The 27921-nt window shown below is 39.4% G+C and overlaps 1 protein-coding gene across 2 annotated transcripts in view; it reads left to right on the top strand.

Moving 5' to 3' along the window:
* Positions 1–2387: 2387 nt before the first annotated feature.
* Positions 2388–27921, top strand: part of LOC117410585 (cysteine-rich protein 3-like) — a 34765-nt gene continuing 9231 nt past the window's right edge. Inside the window, exons 1-3 of one of the 2 annotated variants that reach the window (XM_034017246.3) lie at positions 2388–2556; positions 14701–14795; positions 25141–25198. In XM_034017246.3, coding sequence (XP_033873137.1) covers positions 2514–2556; positions 14701–14795; positions 25141–25198 — 196 coding nt within the window. In that variant the 5' untranslated portion in view covers positions 2388–2513. The remainder of the gene's footprint in view (positions 2557–14700; positions 14796–25140; positions 25199–27921) is intronic. The other variant, XM_034017245.3, reaches the window with a different exon arrangement.

Genomic DNA, 27921 nt, shown 5'->3' with positions numbered 1-27921 from the left:
AAATGACTTAACGCTCTGCTCCACAAGAGCGCTGAGCGACTTTTAAAAATGGCGAATAATAATTATTTGCTTGTTTGTGTTTCTGAGGTGATGGTAGATAAAATGGCCCCATGTGAAGTTACTTTCCCCTGTTGTACCTCGCTGAGTTCGGCGCTCTGTTTGGACTGAACCTCATATCTGGCTGTGTTTAATACCGGCAATACCGACGTTAATAATGAAAATTATGAATAATATTAATACTACAAGCCTAATAATAATACATTACTAACTATAAAACAGCTCTACATTTAAAAAAAATGAAATTAAATGATACAAATTCGAAAACAACAATTTTTACCATCTTATTTAGCCAATATAATACATAACTTCATAAATCGAAACCAGTTCATCATTCTTGACAAACGTATTTGTCAATCCTGCCTGTCATCTCCACTTGTTTCCTGCAGGTGGCCTTTCCGTCCGCTCACTCTGATCACTGATGAAAAATGCTCAGGAGTGCTCTGAGCGGCTCAGCGGGACCTGAGCGAGTCGTTAAGTTGATTAAGTTGATTCTTTTACTGAGCCACTCACTTAATTAGTGTTTCTGTAGGTAATCACGTCAAGATGCAACTGAAACAGCATTTAAATCATACACAAAAACAGAGTGTTCTATTGAAAAATAAACAAACTATAACACAGGCTCCAAAAGTCGCACACTTTGACAGGTCATGGGATTTTACAGTATGTACTACTACTTGGGACATTAACAAGATGTAGCACAGGAAGGACAATTTCCAAAGTAAAACATTACATGTGATTTACCACAGTCACTGATGCACACCAATCATCCACAACTTCAAAACACTCATTCACAATTCAAGTAGACACATGTAGACTAGCACCCTCTTCAGTGTACTTGACTTTGTCTTACCTAATGTATTCTTATTGTTTAGATTCTCTCTGGCTCTAGCTCTCAGAATCTTGTCTAATCTCGAAGTGCATCTGATACACCAGATTGCTACCCTAAGCCTGTCAGCCTACAAAACTCTGCATCTAGTGGATGGACAGTAAGAAATATATTCATAAAAATCACATAGAAGTTGCTTTTTAATTTTAAACATACAAACTGTGCTAGAAAGTATGATTGAATGCTGCTATAGAACTGGGAAATAACTCAGTTGCAGTATGTTCCCTATGTCTGTGTGTGTAAGCCAGTAACACAGTCTTTATTATCCCTGGAGAACATCTCAACCACTAGCTCTTAGCCAAATATCCACTTAAACTTCCTGAACATTGAAGAAAATGAACTCTGCTATTTTAAAATGATACCCTGCAGTTATAAATGGGACCAAACACTGGCCACTGATTTTTATTCATAACTAGGAACTTCCTTCCTATCCTCCAGACACTTCCTGCACAAGGCTACCCATGTATGTATGTCTCAGTAGTTGCTGAGTAATGCATTGTTTTCCCAAATCTACTGCCACAAAAGCACCTTTTTGTGTTGGTGGCTGTTATGAGTCTATTCGAAGTTCTAAATTAAGATCTGTACTTTTAAGGTGCAGTGCCACATGTAATGAACTGGAACACCTTTTAGACGGTTGTTACCTTATCAGTTCATGCTTAATGTCAGTGCTGTATGTCCTGTAAAATATCAGTACAAAAAGAGATGTTATTTATAAGTAGTTGGGACAGTGTAACATTAGGCTTTGAATGTGTCCTAGGAATGGGCAGGACACACATGTTTTAGGCTAGGAAACACCATGTCACTGAACTTGATTTGTGGCATTATCTTCTTAAACACTGAGACACTGACAAGCATATTTTTCAGGAGGATATTAAAACAAAGGGAAAAGTACTGTATTTGTATTTACAGTATGTTTTACCAGCACACATGCCTTGTGTTATATGAATAATCATATTCTCTTCAAAGGTAATAACTCTCTGTTCAATTGCCATTTAAAATAATATATTCTAAAGAATTAATACAACCTTTAATGTGAGCTGCTCCTTTTCCATATAATGTAATAAGACTTTCTGGATTTTATATCAAAATAGTGTTAAAGCTGCAGTGTACCAAAAATCCACTGCTGGCTAATTCTTTGATGTCTGCTTTTACAGGCTTCCATAGATTTATGTGCACGCTATTTTATTTATTTATTTATTTATTGTTTCTACATTCCTAAAATGTATTTTCTGTTTTAGGGGCACGTAACCAAGCAGACACTCTCCTCTCCAGATTACAAGCAGTTGTTTATAAACATGTACTGCAGAATACAATTTTCTACAATTGAGCCCCTATATTGCCAACAGAAATTTGTAGCGAGTGACAGGTAAACTGACCTATCACAAGTTGCCTCTAATAGTAATTCTACTCGAGGCTGTCTGAGGAGGTGGGGCTGTAACTCTTTAAATTGAATAATTTTGCGGCGCAGAGCAGAGGATGCATGGATAGAGCGGTGTTACCGTAGCAAAGAGAGCAAATACATTACCAGGGATTAAGTCTGTGGATTGCAACTGAAATTTTCAGCAAGATGACTTCTAAGTGTCCCAGATGTGAGAAACCTGTCTATTTCGGTAAGCGTGTCTACGGTATTTATTTACCAACGTTTGTTGTCAGTTGTTTCTTTTAAGTTTAATATACTCGTCTAAGTAGACATGAAGCAGACCGATGTATCACAGCAGTAGTCATCTATGTGCTGTTTTTTTTTTAACAGACTGCTGAAGTACAATGATTAATTTGGACGTCTTTGTCGTTTGTTTAAGCATATGTAGTATAAATTCAATATATACATTAATTATTTCGATTGTAAGATTTCATTTTGAATGATCAAAACTAAACCATTACGTGTTGTGACAGCTGTAGCAAAATACACAAATCCACACGTTTTCTTTTGATATCCGGTAAGGGGTACCTAAAATGTATGTACTATTTTAAAAATACAACAAGTCGGGATTTCAAAAATAAACTTAAGATTTGCTTTATGGTTAATGGCATCTTGTATAATTAATTTACACTTCAAATTAAACCTGAATTACAGTGTCTGTATATGGTATAGACTCGTAGTGTTGAAGGGCTCGATTACATGACAGTCATATAAACCATGGATCACCGTTTTAAGGTGGATGTTTGGATCAATTTGTATATTATTTTACGTTACACAGAACCCCCCCCCCCCCCCCTCTCCCCTTTAAATTAACAAGTACAACTACATAAACTGCCTTTTGTTTAAATGATGTAAAGTTTATTAACCTTGCCTCCGGTGCATTGGGGTGTGAATGAAACACATGGAGAGAGTATAATTGTATCAAGATTAATCACTGTCTAGGCTGGCGAAGCAGCTATTTGGTGTTTGTTTAAGTGGTGTTGTAAAATCAGAACACTTGATTGTTAAAATCACATGATATGAGACCTGCTGCTAAGATTGATATTGTCGTAAAAGTGTAATGTCCCTTTAAACTGCTAAAATATATTACAAATATATGGACCATTAGCAATAGTTAGTTCTGACAGGCACCCATTGAGTTGTACAGTAATTGTGCATGCAAAATAGTCTTCCTATAACAGAGAACAGTATAATACTACATGTTCACACTTTCCATTCTTCTGATACCTCCAATGTGACCTTTTAACCCAGGAATTGTTTGTTTCAGATACTGTACACTGGTGCATACAGTACTAATGCATACAGTCATGAATCTGTACTTTTTGCAGCAGATGTTCAGTAGGAGGATGGCACATCGACATAGCGTGGGAGGTTTCAAAGTACAAGAGATGCATCACATTTATGATAAAATCTGTTTAAGAGCTTCTACAGCGTACTTTCAAATCATTATAAAGGCACTGGTAATTTGTAATAATAGCATACGGCTCTATAGTGGAGGCGCTTGTATGTACAATACTTCTCTTGCACTAACAATAGTACTATACTACTATGGTGGCTTTTGGTAGACTTGTGATATTTTTATTTTTTGTGTCTCAATCCAAAAATTGTTGGTGATGCAAAACCTTTGGCCATAGCGGTATGTATTGGTGAAACGTACATGTAATTACTTATAGGAACTGAAAGTTGATGCTTTTTGAGCAGGTTTTTATTTTTAAAAACTGAAAATAACCGATTTTGCCAAATAATAATAAAAACAAAAATAAATTCAAGCCCTAATTATACAGTAGCTTTACCTACCCTGTACCTCCTTATATTCTCCCACTATTGCTTCATGCTACTGTACCACTTGGCTGAACGGAAGAGGTTATACCATGCTGGGTACATTCATAGTAACTCTGGTTTCTGACATGCCGTGACATCTTAAAATGACAAAGGCTTGTGTTTTATTACCGCATACAACAAACCCTGAACAAAGCAAAACAGCCGTCCTTGGATCTTTCCTCTCCATAAAAGCTGACCAGTTCTTATTATGCATACGATGTTTGGAAACCCTTGACTTGTATATTAAACACATTAGTACATTAGAATATTGTAGTTCAGCCAACTAGCATTTTGTGCCTTGCTTAAATTAGAATGCAGTTAACATTAGATTCTGTTTATTATCTTTCATTAGCCTAGTTATTATATTTCATGTGCACTGGAATTGTGTGGCAGCCTCAATTATGTATCATTGATGTGCCTGTACTCATTCAAATTAGAATCATAATTATCAGTAGAGGTGCAACGTTTAAAGAAGCGACTCATCCTTAATAAACTTATAATATGTATTTTTAATATGGATCCACTTTATTACAGTCACTACTGTATCAGCAATACATAGTCACTTATTCCCATTCTTCATTCTACATTTAAATGAGAAAGTAAGGATGTGGAGGATTTAAAAGCCCATTCATTGTTTCACAGCCAAACCCTGTAAAATAAACTGATTGTACTATTATTATTACAATGTTGTTATTACAGTATACCTTTTTGTTTATATCACAATCTGGTTTAACTAGTAGTAACACTGTTGGTGCTTTTAATCTACGATCATTGAAATTTCAATTTGTTTGTTTGTAAAATAAAAGGTATACTATATTAACAATACTACAATAATAGTAATAAAATCAGTTTAATTGACAGTGTTTTGCTGTGAAACAACTAAATGAGCTTTTAAATCACCCAAGTTCTTACTTTCGTGTAATAACGAGAAAATGAGGGTGCAACATTTTAATAAGTGACTAGTCTTGATTAATGTGAATGCAATTATGAATAGTAATTGTAGTGTTTGTCCAGCACCCTTGTTTGCCCGTCCTACATTTTGTATGCAGCAAAATCCGTAAATGAAACTAAAAGCTACCCCCCCCCCCCCCCATTTATAAATTGCAGGTGTATCAATCCATTTTTTTATTTGGATTTTATTTGTGAACAAAATGTATTTGATATTAAAACCTGCCACCACTGCACTTTCAAATGAAGGAGGGCTGGCGATGGAGCCGCTGAGCTACGATAGGTCTGAAACGACAGAAGGTCTCTGGATGGGGATTGGTCAGATTTAACAGGGGGTTGGAGGATTAAACATGAGCTCTGCCTGGGTAGTTGATTGAGTCAATGATCCTGGAGGCCTACCGAGTCTGCCATTTACCACAGAGCTTTTACAATCGTCAGGAAGTTAGAAAAAAGTATTTTCTAGTCAGATATTGGCGACCCCCTAATAACCTACAGTTTGAAAACCTCTTGACTAGGGGGTGAACTATGCATCACAACTGCTGCTGCAGAGTCACTTAAAATAGGATCTCGGTTTTACATTACATTCATTTTTAGTAGTAGATACTTGAAAACTGTATTTCTTGGTTCAGGACACTCTAGAGAATATTATACAATATTATAGAAACTAAAACAAAAATACTGTACTGATTTTTAGGGCTGTGTTTAAAGGTTCAGAGGTTCGAAGGTTCATTCGCTAGCCAGAAATTCAAAGTTAGATCTAAACCTTCAGGCGGCATTTACGCACTGTATGTCTTTTTTTTTTTTCTCTCTGTTAAAAGAAACCATTTGACAATGTGTAAATACTATAAATCTCACATTAAATGTCACTTGCATTCGTAATTTGATCTTTTGATTTGTATAATGCATTTTACTTAAACAAAAGTTGTATTAAAATCCACTACCAAATTGTTATACACAATACATGACAACACATGATTTAGAACTAAACATTTATTTAAAAAATAAATAATACTGAGAACGCCTGTATTATATAAACTGAATCTCTGTCAGAAAATGTTGATTCTCCAGACGCCAGTATTTCTGCCAACAATGATTCATCTAATCGTCTTGCCATCTTGAAATGAAATTCTAGAGTGGAAACGTTTTCTATTCTTGTGTGCAAATCAGTTTCTGTAACTTACACAGAATATTCTATTAACAAAGCAATATTTTACAAACCGCAATAACCGAATAAATAGTGCTAAATAAACTAAAAAACATGAATTATTCTAAGCAAAAAGTACAATTGCAATAATAAACATTTATTCTCAGGATCTTTATTAGCAATAATGGACACTACTCTCGATTTTTATTTTCTCAGATTAAATATGTATAAATAAAATAATAGTTCTTCATTCCATTCAGTAATATAAAAAAAATTTGTTCATGAAACCATTATCTGCTTATATCCACTTGTTTCTTGATATTTATACATGTTGTAAAAACACAGTAAAATAAATGTTCTCATATGGTATGTCAAATACATTGGATTTTACAGTGTTTTTCCTTTTCTTTCTTGTCTCTAAACAAGGTCCTCTGATGCTTTCTCTCTGCGTGCTGTTGAAAACTTTCTCTGCCCTTTTAAAATTTAAATGCCCCCCACGTCACACGAAAAAAGCAGGGAGCGAAATTCAATCCCTCCCTCATCCAATGATATGCATTTCCAACCTGTATGGCAAAGTATGGTGGCCCACTAAGTCAATAAAATGAAGCACGTCTTTTTTATCGTGTTTACCCGATCACGGATTGTCACAAAGACGGCCGGAGTGGGTGGCGTCAGACCAGAAGCAGGAAGTAAACAGACAGAGATTTGGGGTTTGGTGAAGCTGGGCGCGTGATCGCGCTCAGCATTTAATAAACAGCACAGAAAATAAAAGGTTTGAAACAAAACACAGGACACGGCACTATACGCCAAAATAAAAAAGACAAACAAAACGTACTAACACACAAACGGTGCACGGAGACAAACACGGTGAGTAAAACCAAAACAAACGTTACGATCTTTCTTTTTCACTATTTAGTTTCTCCTTCTCCACACTCGTTCTCCACTCACCGAACACCTAACCCTGAGTGAATGCTACGTGTCTCTATATATACTGTTGTGCTGGGATTCAATTACTAATTAATTATTCACTTGAATCCCAGCACGTGAATTAATTCTGTGCAACCCCGTGCTCACATATTACATTTAACCAGCACGTGAAGTGATTTGTGCCCTCCTCGTGCCTAAATATAAATCTACATCTTTAAATCACACGTGAAACACAGACCCGTTTATATCCCGTGTACCAATCTATACACCAACATTAACACACGCACGCAACATACAAATGCACACAGGGACGGGGCACATTGCCACATATACCCCCCCTTGTGCGCAGCACACATGGCCTCAACGGCCACCTCCCCCCTTAAAAATCCAGCAGTCCAGGCCAAAGTCTCTGGCTGGGAAGGGAGGCTTCCAGGGGCCCACAGGTGGCAATGTTGCCAGTAGCCAGGCTGCTACTGGCCATGCTGTCAGCTCCCAGACTGACTCCTTCAGCCGGGGCAGTCCTGGCAGCAGAAAGGCTGCTTGGGGGATGGTCTCCTGACCTCCCCTCTTCTTCGTAGCCGGCAGCTCCCTCTTCCGGGGCTCCGGCCACAGTCTCTTCTGCAGCACAAGTGCTGCAGTGGGAGCAGGTCTCTTGACCTCCCCCACGATCTCCGGCAGCGAAACTGCTGCTGGGGTTGGTGGTCTCCAGACCTCCTCCCCCTTCTTCGTGGCCGCCAGCTCCCCTTTCTGGGGCTCCGGCCACCGTACTCCCCGTGGTGGAGGTACGGGAATCAGAGACAGCTCCTGCTGTTCTGCTTGTGGCAGAGGCAGCTCCTGCTCCTCTGCTCCTGGAAGTGGCAGAGGCAGCTCCTGCTCCTCTGCTCCTGGAAGTGGCAGAGGCAGCTCCTGCTCCTCTGCTCCTGGAAGTGGCAGAGGCAGCTCCTGCTCCTCTGCTCCTGGAAGTGGCAGAGGCAGCTCCTGCACCTCTGCTCCTGGAAGTGGCAGAGGCAGCTCCTGCTCCTCTGCTCCTGCCGGTGTAGGTGGCGGAGGCAGAGGCAGCTCCGGCTGCTCTGCTCCTGCCGGTGAAGGTGGGAGCAGCGTGTAGTCTCCTGCCGATGGAGGTGGGAGCAGCATGTAGTCTCCCCCTTTTCCAGGGGACTGGTGCTGCTCTGCCTCTCTTGCAAGGAACTGGTGCGGCTCCGCTCCTATTTCAGGGGACTGGTGCGGTTCTGCCTCTGAAGGGAAAACCAGCAGGCATTCTTCCTCTGCTGGTTGTGCTGGGGAAACCAGCAGGCATTCTTCCTCTGCTGGTTGGGCTGGGGAAACCAGCAGGCATTCTTCCTCTGCTGGTTGTGCTGGGGAAACCAGCAGGCATTCTTCCTCTGCTGGTTGTGCTGGGGAAACCAGCAGGCATTCTTGCTCTGCTGGTGAAGGTGGGAACAGCTGCCTCTCAGGCTTCGGATTCCCGCGGTCCCCCCGTCTGGGCGCTGGATGCTCGCGGTCCCCCCGTCTGGGCGCTAGTTCCTCCTCTTCATACTGGGTGGGGCATATGGCTAACGTGTGCCCATAAGCCCCACAGCCAGGGCATAACTCTGCCGCGAGGTTCTTTAAAAAAACCTCCCAGCCATCATCCCCGACCTCCTCCCTTTTGGGCTGTGGACACCCCGACTCCTCCCCCTTGGGCTGTGGACGTTCGGGCTCCTCCCACTCAGGCGCAGGAAGTTCGGGCTCCTCCCGCTCGGGCTGTGGACGCTCAGGCTCCTCCCGCTCGGGCTGTGGACGCTCAGGCTCCTCCCGCTCGGGCTGTGGACGCTCAGGCTCCTCCCGCTCGGGCTGTGGACGCTCAGGCTCCTCCCGCTCGGGCTGTGGACGCTCAGGCTCCTCCCGCTCAGGTACTGGAGAGGGCAGCGACTGCTCCTCTCCCTCTTGCTCATTGGAAGGCGTCCCTCCCATGTCTGCAGCTAGGTACCCCAGCACCACCATGGTGAGGTCACGAACGGATGCCGGGTTGTGCTGTTGCTCCCAGTCCTCCCATCGTTTCCCATCTCGCATCTGCAGCGCGTGAATAACCCAGGGGAGGTCACTGGCGAAGTTCCCCTCGGGGTGCACCAGCCAGTCCCATATTTCCCGGGACGGTGGGGAACCCGGTGGCAGTGGGGTGGCTACTGCCCCGTTGTGGCTGTTCTCCTCCCAGCCCGGCATGCAGGATGAGGGCTGCAGCTGTTGTTGCTGCTGCTGCTTCCGCTGCTTCCTGCAGCTCTTTCTTCCCATCCTCGCGTTACTATATATATATTTTTTTTGTAAATCCAAAACCCCCTCTCCTGGTCTGACGCTTGGAGGCGCTGTTTATCCCACGATGACACCACGTGTCACAAAGACGGCCGGAGTGGGTGGCGTCAGACCAGAAGCAGGAAGTAAACAGACAGAGATTTGGGGTTTGGTGAAGCTGGGCGCGTGATCGCGCTCAGCATTTAATAAACAGCACAGAAAATAAAAGGTTTGAAACAAAACACAGGACACGGCACTATACGCCAAAATAAAAAAGACAAACAAAACGTACTAACACACAAACGGTGCACGGAGACAAACACGGTGAGTAAAACCAAAACAAACGTTACGATCTTTCTTTTTCACTATTTAGTTTCTCCTTCTCCACACTCGTTCTCCACTCACCGAACACCTAACCCTGAGTGAATGCTACGTGTCTCTATATATACTGTTGTGCTGGGATTCAATTACTAATTAATTATTCACTTGAATCCCAGCACGTGAATTAATTCTGTGCAACCCCGTGCTCACATATTACATTTAACCAGCACGTGAAGTGATTTGTGCCCTCCTCGTGCCTAAATATAAATCTACATCTTTAAATCACACGTGAAACACAGACCCGTTTATATCCCGTGTACCAATCTATACACCAACATTAACACACGCACGCAACATACAACACATAACACACAAATGCACACAGGGGCGGGGCGCATTGCCACACGGATCCAGAAAGACACTTCAGTATGATCGTGTTTACATGATCACGGTCCTTAAAGGGTTAAGTCATGCCTATTACAGCACAGTGGAAAACAGGGTCACATTTTTATGACGGTTTAACTGCTTTTTGCATGCAGCCCTCTCTACAATTAAGACACTGTACCCAACACTGGGGCACCAAAATATTTTGAAACAAGTATACATTTTTTTAAAGAAATAAAACAATAAAAAATAGCATTAAACAACCTGGTTCTAACAAGAAGCTGTACCATTTTCTTATGAGGTGTTTCTGCTAGTTTTATAAAGTTAATGTGAATTTCTCACTGAATTTGAATTTGCCTTTGCACTGCAGAGACATGAATGTACTAGTTAGGAACCAAGGCTTCCAAACAGAATGGATCACTGTGAAGGTTTTGGAGAATTGAAAACTTGTTTGCTTTTCTGGAAAGGAGAATCTGCCCCTAACCAACACGTCATCACCAAGCACCATAAAAACTCCTAGCCGGCCAACGTGCGGGTAGCTGTCGGGCACCCATGGATGAGGTCTCCGGCCAAATTTATCATTTATCATTTATCACACATCTGTTTACAGTGCCAACACAACAGTTTCTGAAACACTGGCACATTTTTTATAGTGGCATTATGTTGCTTCAATTTTTATTTTTTTTTGCTGAAAGGAATTTTTGTTTTGTTTTGTTTTTGACATTATGAAACTTGCAAAACAAGAATGCACCAGCTCCTGCAGTACCTGAAACCTAAGTTTTATAATAGTATTGTTTGGCTTCCTTTCAGAAAAAGGGAGGACTTTCTCCCAACTTCAAATTCAAACCCTTTGTTTTAGTTGAATTTCCTGAGGGGAAAACTGAATGGTCTATTGAATCGTTCACCAATCCCTTGTGGAATGAGAGACCCCCACACCGAGATTAAATGGCTTAATGAAATGCCAGTGTTTATAATACTATGGTTTAATCGATTTTTCTAGTGCATTGAAACTGACAAATACAATTATTTGATCACCCACACCTTAATACACTCAACTATGAATTTATATTGATCTAATTATTGTCTCTTGTCTGCTAATACAAGGTTACTCTTTCAATCACATATTCAAGCATAACATCATATATTCTGGCGTAAATTGGCTGGTATCATACATAGATGACTGCTTGGTTAAGGTCACCATAAATATTGTTGTGAATTTTTTCAGGAGTACAGCACTTGCTTAGACCCTGTGTCTGGGCTGCAGAAGCAAACAAGGAATTTAACCCATGCCCCTGTGATCTAAAAACATCTACTGACCTTTAATCCCTCCTCAATTTGTCCTGGCAGTCATGTCTGAGGTTATTTTTTCACAGGACAGTTTGCTCCTACTGTTTTTGTTGGAAAGCCATTTCCAATAATCCAATTATTGGATGACTAAGTATGCATCTTCATAGCACAGTTGCCAACACCTGATTCTGCAGACTTGACAGTGATATTATCATAGACTAGCTATATTTAGAAATATATATACAGTGCTTCCTCGCTCTAAGGCTCTTGATTATAATGCTCCTCGGATATAACGCTCTTACAGCATGTCCCTCAATTCCCTATACTAGTGATTCATTCAATATTTCTACAGTAAATACAGTACCGATGTTGTTCAAACTATAAACAACTTCTCAGTCTAACTTCCGTTTCTGTCTCTCCCTTTTACTATAGTATCTGAACTGAAGAAAAGCTGCGCTGGCACTTTAACACATACATCTTATTCAGCATTCGTTTTATAACTAAATAAATATTAGGCCTATTATGTGGTTCTCTTTACTAATGTATTTACTTTTTTGCTGCGAGAGGAGCTGTGGCTTTCTCCGGGAGACGAGACGCTTCACTTCAGCCCCGCTCTGGCAGCTGAACCTGGGGCGAGCCCATTCCCTCTTCGCCTCTCCCGACCTGCTCTCCTTCTCGAACTTGGTTTGCTTGTCTGTCGTTTTGAACGGAACTCCTGACTGCCGTTTAGCCAGGCTATTTATAGTTTAAAAACTGCAAATTAAAATGATCCACGAGTGGAGTGTTACCTTTTTTTTTTATTTTTTTTATGCAGTCAAAATATAGCGTTGATTACATGGTGCTTTATGCATGGTTAATTCATGGAAAGTTACATTTTTGCTTCACTATATGTGCATTATAGAGAAGGAGTTATTTTATTTTGTATTTTAGTCAGATGTGTGTTGTTATGTGTCCCGCCGCACCCCCCACCCCCTCACCCGTTTATAACTCTCTTCGATTACAACGCTTATATTGTGTGTCCCCCGAGACCCGCATTATAGCGAGGGAGCACTGTGTAATATACAGTGGTTTGCAGAAGTATTCACCCCCCTGCAAAGTTTTCACATTTTGTTGGCACCTGAGTGTACTCCACGAGGCTTTCAAATTAGACTTTACATGTAGAATCTACACAAACTACTGCACACTGATAAAGTTAAAAAAATGCATATAGAATATAAATAAGTAAGATTTACAGAGAAAAACAGATTAATCTCAGTTGCATAAGTATTCACCTCCTTTGCTACTGCAGCCCTAAATCAGCTCGGGTGCAAATGATTTGTTTGAAAGGTCATGAAATTAGTGAAATGGTTTCAGCCTGTGTGTATTCAAAGTGGTTTAACTTGTAGATAATTTCCCTCAGGTATATAAAGACATTAAAGCTGCAACTCACATAATGATCCAAGAAAGCAACCATGAAGACCAAGGAGCTTTCGAAACAAGTCAGGGATAAAGTGGTATAGAGGCACAGAGCAGAAGGGTACAAGAAAATGTCAAAGGCGCTGATTATCCCTCTCAGCACAGTGAAGTCCATCATTAAGAAGTGGAAGATGCATCATACCACCCAGACACTACCCAGATCAGGTTGCCCTCCCAAACTGAGAAGCCGGGCAAGCAGGAAACTGGTCTGGAATGTCACTCTGAAGCCAAAAATGACTTTGAGAGATCTGCAATGTTCTGTGTCTGAGATGGGAGTCAGTGTTCACACATCAACAATAAGCCAGCCCCTACACAAAGCTGGCCTGTATGGACGGGTGGCAAGAAAGAAGCCATTACTCAAAAAGCCTCATCTTAAAGCATGTATGAAGTTTGCGAAAAAGCATGTAGATGATACTGCAGACATGTGGAAAAAGGTTTTGCGGTCAGAGGAGACAAAAATTGAACTTTTCGATCTAAACTGGTCTGGCGCAAGCCCAACACTGCACATCACCCAGTCAATACCATCCCAACTGTCAAGCATGGTGGTGGCAGCATCATGTTATGGGGATGCTTCTCTTCAGCAGGGACTGGGAAACCTGTCAGGATAGAGGGGAGAATAGATGGTGCAAAGTACAGGGGAATCCTTGAGGGAAACCGGTTTGAGTCAGCCAAGACTCTGAAACTGGGGAGGAAATTCACATTTCAGCAGGACAATGACCCGAAGCACAAAGCCAAAGACACACTGGAGTGGTTGAACAAAAATAGAATTAATGTTCTTGAGTGGCCCAGTCAAAGTCCTGACTTGAATCCAATCGAAAATTTATGGCGAGACTTGAAGATTGCAGTCCATTGACGATCCCCAACAAACTCCATCGATGATCCCCAGAATTGGAGCAATTTTCCCGTGAAGAATGGGCAAAAATGTCACCATCCTACTCTGTAAAGCTAGTAGAACAACTATCCAAAAAGACTCATAGCAGTAACTGCTGCAAAATTTGCTTCTGCCAAGTACTGACTTAAGGGGCTGAATCAGTCATTTAATTTTGTACATTTTGTTTGCAAGTTTTGCTGACATTTAACCTCCTCCTCATATAACAGTGTTCAGTTTAACCACTACAGCTATGAATAAAAAAAAGTTTGTTTGAAAAACTGTGCATAAATTATTTGTAATTCAACAAAATGTGACATTATTGGTAAGGGGTGAATACTTCTGCAAACCACTGTGTGTGTATATATATAATATAATTTTTTATTTTAGCTTTGAAGTTGCATTGTAAATTGAAGTAAAATCTTAATGCAAGTACTATAGTATGTGTTTGGTTAAAAATTTTACAAGAGGTTAACTATTTATATCCCAAAGATCCCTGTGCCTAATTTGGAAGCAGAGTTTTCAAGATTTAAAATGTGTGTTTTTCAAATACTAAAATATCAAGAAGTTGTGCTTATGGGGGTTGGACCTCTCCATGCAATCTGTATTCCATAACCCCTCTCCTTTCTGGTTATTTCTTGAGGTTTCAATAAACACATGTCAGGCTCTAGCACTTGGTGATACTGCAGACCCACTTTATTTAACGTTATTTCAAGTTTTAAATATCAATTTTTATTTTAATTTTACTTTCAGTGAATTAATGCCCAATATCCAGTTACAACCCTGTGATTTAAACTGTCATTGACAATCCAGTGTTGTGGTTTAATGGTATTTGGATACCATGGTTTGTTCTGAAATGGAATCTTATGCTGTACTTTGCTTACTAATTTTCCCTTTTTTTAACATAACAGCTGAAAAAGTGAGCTCCCTTGGGAAGAACTGGCATCGTTTTTGTCTGAAATGTGAACGCTGTAACAAGACGCTGTCTGCGGGCGGCCATGCCGAGGTAAAGTGCCACTTCTTCTGATACTTTATCCTCTGTGAGCCAGTCGAGGACCAACGTCTCGGGTGCTTCACGCACAGTACCACCAGAACTGGAAGGGGGGCATTGCTTAACTGTCCAAATTAAAACATGTTTTTTCTTTCTTTATGCTTTAATACCTACGTACTTGTGTGAAACATGGTTGCTTTCACAGACTCCAATTAGCACTGATAGATTACTGTAGTTTGGTCAAAATTAGTGGTTCTGTGAAAACTACTGAAAGTGTTTTTTTAATGTGAATAATATTTATAGCTGGCATAAAATGATTTTATTTGAAACAATTTAGTACAGTAGAACGTGTCATAACCGATCCTGTAAAATACGATACCCTCTATTAAGCGATGGACGTGTGGCATGTGTCATTTACACATGCTGCTACCAACTGAATGGTGCTGATAAATTCAGCTCTTACCAGGACAGAATGGATTCAGTTGCAGATTTGCAAAAAAAAAAAAAAAACACAAAAAAACACAAAACAAACAAACAAAAAAATAACTGCTGGATTACTTTGGCATTCAGTAGATGAAGAAAGCACAGGAATAACTGTTTTTGGAATGCTATATTGTACATTGCTAAGTACTGTATTATAGTGCTTTATTTCATAATATTTTGTACTGATTTTCTTTGTATAGTATATGTGCCGTGCCATACTTTGGTGTTTTAGACACATTGATGCCCCTGACATTGTTAATTTATAATGCTGCAACTTTAATAAGGCAACTACAATGTAGTAAAATGACTCCCTCTGAGACACCTGGAACCAGTTAAATCAGATATGACAGGCTCTGCTGTAAGTCCTAAAAATGAATTTACTGCAAAGCAGACTTTAATTTTATAAACCACTGTGGATCTACACAGCTGCCTTTTAAATTATAAAATTGGGCCTTCCCTGACAGTCTACAGTACAAACAAATGAAAGACAAATGCTTTCACAAAAATGTGCACCCACTTTTTATACGATTGAAATTGGACCTTTTGTATTTATTTATTCGTTTTTTTTTTTTTGCACATCACTAACACTATTCTCAGTCAGAATTCCATTGCAGACTTCAGTTAGCATGATTTCAAATAGTGATCTCACAACTTTAAGAGGTTATGCTGCATGATTTAATATCACATAGCTGTAATAATTAGTTTTTATTCACAGAGATCCCTGGAGTAAAAGCATGCAGGGAGAAATGGGGGAGAGATACCTTGTGCTTTCCAGGATTGCTAACCTGATACCTGTGCATTGACCCAAAAAAATCAAACTCCACAGCAGGTTGTCTAGTGTGCAGTAGGTCAGAGGTTGTGTTTGATGGTCCTGTGCCAAAGAACAAGAACATTTTCTAGCTCGCTGATCTGAAACATGTCTGTTGTGAATGTACAGTAGCGCTGCTGTTTTTACCATCCTTCAGCCAGTACAGTACCTTGCCTTGAGCATCAAAACACACCTGCAGCACCCTGTACAACGGTTAACTATTAATGAAATAAGCCTGGGATTTAAAATGAGTATCTGGTTTGGAGTATCTGGTAACATTTACCAGCGGGGAAGATTTGTTAAAAAGAAAGTTAAAGATGAAGTTATTTCAAATAAAATGTGTTTATATTTTTATTAGATGTTCTATTAATAAACTGTAAAAGTTCAGTTTCCTAGCAACTAATAGGTAATACTGCTGCTACTGATAAGTGATTTGGTAATCGCTGCAGGAAACTTTTGATTGGTATTTTTTGCTGTTTTTTTTTTTTTTAATTGATTGATTTTGTTGCCTTTGTCAGTGCTGATTTGGTTCTATACGAGTTGTCCCATGCTAATGATTTTTAGACTATAAATAACCGTTTTGCTGTCCTCTTGAAAAAACAGGCAACATGATGCTTTTTTTATGATGCTTACAGCCATTCTGAGTGGTTCTGTGTTCTGTCTGTGCCAAGGATTATAGCCATTCAAGGTTTGGAAATATGAAATCCCTTCCATTTTCTGTTACAGAATACCCTGATCATAAAACCTTTTATTCTTTCAAGATTCCTTTGAAGTCTGCCTGCCTACTCTTTGCCTTTTTGTCATAGGCTTTTGTGTGTGTAGCTCAACAGTACATGTAAAATCTCTCTCAACAGAATGATGTTTGTGTTTTCTTATCGAGAATATCTCCAAGACTTGCTATTCAAAACATTTCTCTGTCTGTGTACACATTGAAAGTGGACAGAAAAGGAGATGACTGAGTAAGATTTATTCATTCATTGTGTTAATGATGTCTGAGTAATTAAGCTACTGTTTATTGAAAAAACTGTAATCGATATAGTAATGAGCATGGGAAACTTCAGATAGCTTCAATACATTTTACTGAAGTGCCAATACCAAATAAGCCAGTTTCATTTGTTGTTGCTACTTCGAAAGATGTTCACACCTATTTATGTTTTTTTTTTTTTTTTAATGTATTTTTCTTATTCCCCCCCCCCCCCCCCCCCCAGAATTGTCTGTTAAGTGCCAGTTTTCAATGAATAATTGCTGGCCTCTATAGAACGTTTGGTATTTATTGTTAAGTTTACTGGAATCTATGACCAACATGTGTTTTGTTTACTGTGTAATTAGTAAGCCATAAAATACAGAGTTTAGTTGTCTTTGCTCTAGCTCCAGAGCAATATAATTTTTATTGGTTTGCAGGCCCTCTACTTTTATAGGGCAGCAGTGTGGAGTAGTGGTTAGGGCTCTGGACTCTTGACCGGAGGGTTGTGGGTTCAGTCCCTGGTAGGGGACACTGCTGCTGTACCCTTGAGCAAGGTACTTTACCTAGATTGCTCCAGTAAAAACCCAACTGTATAAATGGGTAATTGTATGTAAAAAATAAATTGTAAGTCGCCCTGGATAAGGGCGTCTGCTAAGAAATAAATAATAATAATAATAATAATAATGGGTTGCTAAAGTACAGGTCAGTAAAATGTTTTTAAGATATACAAACTCGCATGAAACCGTAGAAAGCATTTCCCTTGGATATTGGTTCCAGCTGTGATGTCAAGGAGGAGTCCTTCCTTCTACTGATGTAGGTTTTGATGCATTTATCAAAGCCCATCAGCAAATATTACTGTTACACTTGCATCCTATTTCTTGCATTCGTTATAACCCTCCTTTTCATTTTTCACAATTTAGACCATGTATAGCTCTGCAGCATTGTAAAATCAGGTTACATTGGAATAGTTAACCATTAAAAAATGTTAAGTCACTAAAATATCACAACACTTAGTTTTTGACTGAATTCTGCCCTTGTTGGTTAGACTTTTATTTTTCACCCAGAACGATGTGCTGTTACCATACAATTAACAATATGAATTGCTGCCCACAGTAATTAGGACAGGTTTTTTTTTTTTTTTTGTCGAGAAAAAAAATATTGTATTTCAACCTTTAGGATCTATCATTTGTGGTGATAAGGAGCAGGCTCAAGGATCTTTGCAACTTCAATATTATTTATTATTATTATTATTATTATTTATTTCTTAGCAGACGCCCTTATCCAGGGCGACTTACAATCGCAAGCAAATACAAATACATTCAAGTGTTACAATATAAGTCATACAATAAGAACAAGAAATACAATAATTCTCAAGTGTGACAAACCACAATTCAATAATACAGCAGATAATAGTGAAAGTTACATCAGGATATGATTAAGTAGTGATAGTTACATCAGGATATGATTAAGTACAAAATACTACAGATTAAACACTTGGGAGATTACAATATTCTGAGGTACAGGATTAAATGCAGTAAAATAGGGGGCAGATAAGAGCAAAATAAAGCATATTTAAATGAAGGGTGATAGTGTCCCAGGATACAACAGAGGAGTTCTACAGGTGCTGTTTGAAGAGGTGAGTCTTAAGGAGGCGCCGGAATGTGGTCAGGGACTGGGCAGTCCTGACATCTGTATTTATTTATTTCTTAGCAGACGCCCTTATCCAGGGCGACTTACAATTGTTACAAGATATCACATTATTTTTACATACAATTACTCATTTATACAGTTGGGTTTTTACTGGAGCAATCTAGGTAAAGTACCTTGCTCAAGGGTACAACAGCAGTGTCCCCCACCTGGGATTGAACCCACGACCCTCCGGTCCAGAGCCCTAACCACTACTCCACAATAGACAGACAGTCTTTTTTTTTTTTTTTAAGGTATCTTTCAATTAACCTCTATGATTTGATGAATTCAAGTAACTGCAAGGGTGTGGTCCCACATTACATACTGTAGACATTGAATAACCTTCTAAAGCAGACATGAATATAATGGATAAGGTCTTGCTCCTGTCAGACTGGAGCATTGCATCGCCTTGTCTTGCTCTGCACAGTCCAGATAAACCACAGGCTGGCTGTTCCCAGCTAGAAATACGTTTGTTTATACAACCAGGACAAGAGTTTACACCAGGAACATAATTACAGGGAGATGCCCATAATTACTGGGTTTGTGACCAGCCATCTTTGAGAGGAAAAGACTACACTTTCAGTATAAACATCTGGGACTGATGTGCACACAGTACACTAGTTCACTTCTTCACAAAACAGCAGTCTCGGTTGACTGTTCTAAAGGATCAGTCTGTTCCTCTGAAAGCTTCTCTTGTCCTGCCCTAAAATTTGGGAATTTCTGTTTTAAGCCATTTTACTAGATGAGATGGGGAGCAGACACTTAGCCAGTCGCCCTACAAAAAACAAACATTTATTACTCCAGTTAATGTTGAAGATCTTCTATAGCCTTATTTTTCAAGTACTACAGTGCCTATAGTCTACACCCCCTTGAACTTTTTTCACGTTTTGTTGTATCAGTGCCTCAGAGTTTCATGCATTTAAATTATGATTTTTTTCCGCTTATCTACACACCATACTCCACACTGTTAAGGGGGAAAAAAGTTTTTATTGAGAAAAAAATTATATATTAAAAATACAAAACTGAAAGATCATAATTGGATAAGTCTCCACCCCCCTGAGTTAATACTTGGTGGAAGCACCTTTGGCAGCAATTACAGCTGTGAGTCTGTTGGGATAGGTCTCTACCAACTTTGCACACCTAGATTTGGCAATATTTGACCATTCTTCTTTACAAAACTGTTTAAGCTCTGTCAAGTTCCTTGGGGAGTGTTGATGGACAGCAATCTTTAAGTCATGCCACAAATTTTTCGATTGGATTTAGGTCGGGGCTCTGACTGGGCCACTCAAGGACATTTACCTTTTTGTTCCTTAGTCACTCCAGTGTAGCTTTGGCTGTGTGCTTTGGGTCGTTGTCATGCTGAAAGGTGAACTTCCGTCCCAGTTTCAGCTTTCTTGCAGAGGGCAGCAGGTTTTCCTCAAGGACTTCTCTGTACTTTGCTCCATTCATTTTCCCTTCTATCCTGAGTGCCCCAGTCCCTGCCGATGAGAAAGATCCCCATAACATGATGCTGCCACCACCATGCTTCACAGTAGGGATGGTGTTCTTTGGGTGATGCGCTGTGTTGGGTTTGCGTCAAACATAACGCTTTGCATTTAGGCCAAAAAGTTCCATTTTAGTTTCGTCAGACCACAAAACTTTTTTCCACATGGCTACAGAATCTCCTGAGTGTTTTTTTGAATCCCGTTTGAAGTATGCAAGGTGGGCTTTCTTGAGTAATGGCTTCCTTCTTGCCACCCTACCATACAGGCCAGATTTGTGGAGTGCTTGGGATATTGTTGTCACATGCACACTTTGACCAGTCTTGGCCATAAAAGCCTGTAGCTCTTGCAAAGTTGTCATTGGCCTCTTGGTAGCCTCTCTGATCAGCCTCCTTCTTGCTCAGTCATCCAGTTTGGAGGGACGGCCTGATCTAGGCAGGGTCTTGGTGGTGCCATACACCTTCCTCGTCTTCACCGTGCTCCAAGGGATATTCAAGGCCTTTGATATTTTTTATACCCATCCCCTGATCTGTGCCTTTCAACAACTTTGTCTCTGAGTTCTTTTGAAAGCTCCTTGGTGCTCATGGTTGAGTCTTTGCTTTGAAGTGCACTACAGGAAACTACAGGGAAACTACAGGAACTGCTGAATTTATCCCAAAATCATGAGAATCATTACAATTTAACACAGGTGGAGGCCACTTAACTTGGTGTGTGATTTTTGAAGGCGATTGGTTACACCTGAGCTAATTTATGATTGCTATTACAAGGGGGGTGGACACTTATCCAACCAAGCTATTTCAGTTTTTATTTTTAATTAATTTTCTACAAATTTCTAGAATATTTTTTTCACTTGGAAGTTGTGGGGTAGGATGTGTAGATAAATGAAAAAAAAACAACTATGTTAATGCATTTTAATTCCAGGCTATAAGGCAACAAAAGGTGATAGAAGGGGGTGGAGACTTTTATTACAAATTAGTTATGCAGACTCAACTAAACATTAGCTGGAGCACTGCATGCTATGGAATTAGTTTTGTCACTGAAATATTTTGACAAATTGAAGGTAAAGCACTAGTCTAAGAAGTAGTTTTAACTTTAGTGCTTTGGCTGACTTTCAAGAATGTTCAGTCTCCACTTTATTGGGAATGCAGAAATACTTTAGGGACAGTTAGAAACCAGGCTCACCCGCAGTACACTGGACCCAAGTAGGGTACAAATGTGTTTGTGGTTGCAATATTTGGGGGAAGGTGCATGAACAGAATATTGTATTAACAAGGATATTCCCAGCATCAATTGCTGCATGGAGCTTTGTAGGAAACAAAGTGACTTATCAGCAGGGTGTGCTAGAATATTTGCTCAAAAAACATAAATCAATAATCTGTGCTACGTGTTGCCTTAAACTGTCTCAAACCACAGTAGGGAATGCATTACATTCCTGGAATTCTCAACCAGGCAAAAACTGTTTGTTTTTATGTGGGAATTGTATGTCATTACCATGGCAATTCCAGTTGCTAGAATTTGATTCTATTCAATTTTATCTGGACACTTGACAGTTTGATGCCACAGCCATACATTAATAACTCTACAGTTATGTTAGAGATGCACAAACCCACACATCAAAACACAAGTGTCAGTTGATCTGAACAGTGGCAGATCTAAGTACTTCCACTGGTTTAGATCATTTAAAATATGGGCTTTTACAGTATGTACCAAGCTAACAACAATGTGAATGTGTTAAATACTGAAAAGTCTTTCCGAATCGGACAGAAAAATAAGGTGCCGGTAAAACGTATTACTGGCACAATGAACCTGTCTGTTAGGTTTAAGAATCCATACCTCTGTCCCCTGTGCCACGTTTTATTTTCTACCCTTAAATCAGTGCTGTAGTGGTAAATAAAAAAGTGAATAAACGCCCTCGTTTGGAGTTCAACAGATAGATTGAGCAGATAAACATGAACGGATACATTGTCATTAACCCTCAGCCAACCAGAGCCCCCCACATACAGTTATTTCCCCTCTGTGAACAGTCACAGACCCGATGGTGCGCTTCAGTTCTGTGAGCATCCTTTCACTGGGTAGGTTGAAGGCTACTAGCACTGCTCTGCAGGTCCAGTGTGCCTAACAGAACATTAACGGAACATAAACAACCAATTGCAGAACACTCGCGCACACACACAGAGAACACGCAGTCCAGTGGCCACGCCCCACTGCTCGTGCCACAGTTCTGACTAGGAGCTCTCAGGTGTCAATCTCGCACGCAGCAACACAACACAGACGCTCACCGTTACAATATCTTGTCTTTAACCCAGGATTTGTATATCACAGGAGAGTAGAAATGAGTAAACTCTGTATCCCTTATATGAGAAGTGGGTAAACGCTATATTGCCCAAATTAAAAGTGGGTAAACGCCATTTACCAGCATATACCCTCGACTACACCACTGCCTTAAATGCAGCATTGCTTATGGTTTTTTTTTTTTTTTTTTTTAACAGCCACTTAAGTAAATCATTTTTATGTTTCTCTGCTGTGTGGTTCTGTACAAATTGAAAAGAGCGAGTAACCTCTGGACACATATGGTGTCTATTTTCTAAAATTAGGCTGAACAAGTGAATTATGTTTGTAATGTGAAATGTTTAGTGTATGGTACAATATGTTTTTTTTTTTTTTTCTTTGCTACTGAACCCTCTGTTTTTAATCTAAATATTATTTTGTTTCTTGCATGACTTAGAATGTGAGCACACATATGGAAACTGTTTGCTAAAAATAGGGATGGGACAAAGGAAGTGATTGAAATGGAATTTTTGGCTGGAGTGTTCCCCAAATTCCCTAAACTTTTGCTGTGGTCCAAAAAGCTGACTCTTGAATTTAAAGATAAAACAAAAATGGGAAATATGTAGTAGTTTTCATTTTTTATTTAATTAACTAAGGCTACGTACACACACAGGCTAAATGCTGTTGTGAGTTCACCCTTTTGCTCTTAATATGGTTTGTATACACACACAGTTTGGTTACAAAGGGCAACAACAACCACACTAGTTAATCCTTTTCAGAGCAAGTATCGAATTAGGTTATTAATTCAGTTTGGTTAGTTAATGCGCACTAACTGTGTGTATTAAAACCACACTAATACAACCGCAGTTGGTGCTCAGTGGATTTCTGCACAACTACTGATGTCATTGTTTATCCGACATTTCCGTGTGATAAACATGGCTAAAAAAACATGGTGCCTGATGAGCCAAGTTGATTTTGTAATATTGATGAATAGTAAATTCATAACAATGGTAAATAGTGCATACATATACTTTTTTTTTATATAATCAAAGTACAGTTGTATACTATTTTGTTGTAATATATATTTATATTATTTGGTTTTGCAACTTAAATAAAACAATATGGGACCATTTGTATCCCCAAACGCCACAGTGAGACCCCAACTCGTTTTTCCACCGGTACCGAACGCCTCATTAGTGTGTTTTGGCACTTCAGGAAATGTCTCCGTAAATGACAGGCGCATATACGACTCCTTAGACATGAGTACATTTTTAATCCAGTCGTTTGGAAACCACTCAAGTCGTTCCCACCAGCCTTCTGGTCAGAAGATTGCCTAAATGTTTCGATCTACCGTCACGGTACTGCAGATCGTCGCCACTGTATTTAGCAGTGCAGAAAAAGCAAAACGGCGTCTCCGCTGGTTTTGCAGAAAAAAAGCATAGCTGTGCTGGACGAGCTCTCGATCGATTACTTGCAGTACTTTCCTCCAAAAGCATAAACAAAAACACAGCCTCCATGTTGCCAAACAAAACCTCACGATTGGCATTTAATGATGGCCCAAGTTCAGTGGATTGTTTAAACAGGGAGTGCACTCACTTCAGTAATGAAAGGTGTCCGCAGCGTGTGTCGTTTGTTAATACAATTGTCGAGCCAACTGCAGTATGTGTGTGTGTATGCAGCCTTATTGTTCTACTTTTATATAAAACTAGACCAGATGGGTTGATCCTGGGCTTTTTAAATGTAATTAAATGAAGAACCTTTTATATGAGGTTTTTTTTGGGGGGGGGGGGGGGGGGGGGGTGTATTTTCACGGTACCCTTCCCCAATAAATCTCTTCTGATTAAGGTCCTCATCTAAAGAGACAATTATGGCTTGATGGCTGCATTAAGTGCCTTACAAGGGCAATGGATGCTGTTCTGCAGCTAAAGTTTTTGAGGAGAAATTGTTCCAAGAAAGGAAATCGAAACCCTGTATACATTCATGTGCGCATATTCACCTGAGTAGAAATCATCTCAGCTCTACAGTAGGATTGTTGGCAGTAATATAGAAAACTGCATTGTTGGTTACAATTACTGTGTCTTTAGCAACATTCCCACTAAGCCTGAGATCAAATGTATCTCTGCTGGCAGACTCTTACACTTGTCTGCCATTCTACACAACTGTTTTGTGTTTAGTCTTTGCACTAATCTCTGGTACCAATTTGTACAGTACTGATTTTACAGTTCACAATGTGCCAACTTAAGTCTAGGTCCAAGTACTTCTTAATTTAACTACAAATACAACACTTAAAATTCAGTTTAGTCACTGTGTTCGGGTTCATCCGTTACAGTTTTAGATCAATAAAATAGACCCCATTATGTCATTGCATGATCATGGATGTTTTGTTAGTTTATTTAGCAATGGGACTGGGCATTGCAATGACTTGGCATCTCAGTGCATTTAATTGAATGGAGAGGCAAGGACTGGAAGTGAACCTGAGCTGCTATCCTGAAGAGATGTGTTGTGTCGTGATAAACTTAGAGTTTTGTTCGGAATCCTTAATAGTGTAATCTCTTTGTCTTGGCTGTTTTTTGGGGTGTTTTTGAAGTGGGAATTCCTAAAATTTGCAACGATTGTATGAAAATATTTCTTTAATGTCACGAATATATTTCTTTAATTTCCAAACTGCAGCACGATGGGATGCCATATTGCCACCAGCCATGCTATGCTACACTGTTTGGACCCAAAGGTAAGTTCATCTCATTTACTAAATCTCCAAATGTCTGAAATTTGATATACAGAATATGCTCCTGCAGTTCTGTCGTAACACTATTGTAATTTAGAAACAATATATTTCTATGATCCATTCTCTAGCTACCACTTGCAATATATTCACAATTGACCATTGAGACACCAGGAACCAACAAAATACAACAAGCTTGTGAATGTGAATGTGTTTTATTCCATTTATATTGATTACCCATAAAATATGATTTTCAATCAGATATAGACAAGTAGCTATGGTGACGTCACCAGTAAATTATGCAAATTAGCTTAATTGAAGGTTCGAACCTTTCTTCAGTAATGTGTTCCGAACCTTCGAAGGTCAAAATGTACCCTTCGTTACAGCCCTAAACTTAAAAATAAATACAGCAAATGTTTGCCTTATTGGGACCTGGCAGCTGGTTTAGTTTGCTTCCGGTAAATGATTTAACACTGCATAGAGCTGCACGGTTTCTTAATGTCTTAAACGAAAGACGCCAGCTGCATCAAAGATCAGGCATATTTCTGCTAAAGACCACTCTGTCCAGTACAATAAGGGTACATTTCACATCTGATATCTCTACATTTATTTGTTTGATAATTTACTGAGGGGTCAAAATACGTACAATGTCTTTAAAAGGTGGACATAAAAGAAGTGTTTACAATTTAGCATTTGCTGGTTTTCATGTAGGCATTTAAATATTTAGGAACATTTGTTGTATAATAACTAGAGAAAATGATCAATTTTGAATGAAACAATGCTGTTTTTTCATGCTTTTAATAAATATTATGTTTAATTGTGTAGACTCTGAAATGCAGTGAAATAAGCAGTTCTTTTTACAGTGAATAATATACAGCACTACTTAAATAAAATGCCGAAGGGAAGCTTTGCGAACCGTGAAAATGTGTATTTCTGACTTCTTCAGACACCTGAAAGACTGCAGACCACGCTGTGCCAGTCTCACCAGTACAGTGTTTGCATTTGTCTTATCCTTGTGAGAGAAGCAACACATGTTTGGCTAGACAGTGTCTGTTCCTTTGCTTCTTTGAGCCCCGTAACATTGCTGCTTTATGTGTCTGCAGTGAATTTATCTCTGGCTAAACTGAGTTTTTCAAGGAGATTTGTCAGCACCTGGAAAATGCATTATGAGTGTTTGTCCTCCATCTGTGGAATAAGCGCTGTCTTCTTAAAACATTAGAAGGTTGTGTTCATAAATCATTAGTGCTGCAGTAAATGCACTGAAGTCCTGTGCATCTCTGAAGCATGTCTGTTGGTGTTCCTGCTCTGATGTGTTTTGAGAGCTGAAATGTCTCTGCCCCTCATTGACAAGGATAACCGCTTAAACAATGTCTATGGATTCTACCTTCCAGGATAATGTGTGCCTGCCTAAATAATACTTGCGCATATCATGCTGCCCCCCTAACCCTACTCAGGAATGATCTTAGTACTCTAAAGCTAAAACAGAAATGCTACAATCAAACACTGCCGGAAGTCGTTATTTTTCTATTCAATTTTGAGCTAATGAGAACCTTAATTGGCTTATTCCCTCAAGTAATTATTTAAGTCAAAAGAAATTATGATAATGGTGTTATACACACTGGGGCATCGCTGCCTAATTCAAATTAAGCTTTTGCAAGTTGACTTGGGAAATAATTGCCACACCAAGGCAATGTTCTGTACCAAGTTTGACCTTGAGCAAAGGTCACATTATTTAAACTTTTTGTTTTAACTTTTAAGTTTGGGTCTGTAACTAGTGTTTTAAATTGTACGGCACTGTGGCGGGGTGAAGGTGTAGCGATGACGTCAGCCCCTGCTGAAGGACCCGGAAGACAGACATACAGGCAGGGGAATGCATTTAAGCGCTATAGCGCATATTTAATAAACACACCAAAAGAAAAGGCAGCAAACAAAACAAACAGGAACACAAAACAAAAGGGTTCGATGGCCAAAACAAAGGTGTGTGTGTGTGTATGTATGTATGTGTATGTATGTATGTGTGTGTGTGTATATATATATATATATATATATATATATATATAATATATATATATATATATATATATATATATAATTACTCAGGATCTCGATCACGGTTCTCCTTTCTCTCTCGCAAACTCCTATCTCTCTTCCTCCTCCTGAGCGGTGCTGGTGACGTTTTTATGCAGCCGAGTTTCAATTGATTCTCATTATACAATTGAAACTCAACCACATATGCACAAGAAATAATTAAAAAATCTAAACCATGAATATAATAATAATGATACACCGGTGCGCTGCGGCTGCAAGCACCCACTATCACAGGCATAGGATTTAAACACCAACTTACTGTTTCAGTAAATAGTGTTGGTAAATATTCCTGTTGCAGGCTGTTGCATTCCTGTTACTGATATGCACATTATTGATTGATTGGACCAACCCATTATTCATTACCAATCATAAAGGTAAATCATACCAATCATAAAGGTCAAAATATATGTAGAATATACCCTGGTGTGCAATGGGCAAGTTACACGCAGTATATACACTAACCCTGCAAATATGGGTAAAGATGAAGAAATGCAGATTGACTGAGGTAAGGCATTTGTTGATGACTGATTTCCTACAAAATACCCCGGTATTTCCTCTGTAGATAATTATGAATGGAAAATATTGTAATAAGATAGCATTCCTATAAATTAATAATGATTAATGCAGAACACTGTTTGGAA

The sequence above is a fragment of the Acipenser ruthenus genome, chromosome 6 (assembly GCF_902713425.1).
Source record: "Acipenser ruthenus chromosome 6, fAciRut3.2 maternal haplotype, whole genome shotgun sequence".
In the NCBI taxonomy this organism is placed as follows: Eukaryota; Metazoa; Chordata; class Actinopteri; order Acipenseriformes; family Acipenseridae; genus Acipenser; species Acipenser ruthenus.
This window is presented reverse-complemented; position numbering and strand designations above follow the sequence as displayed.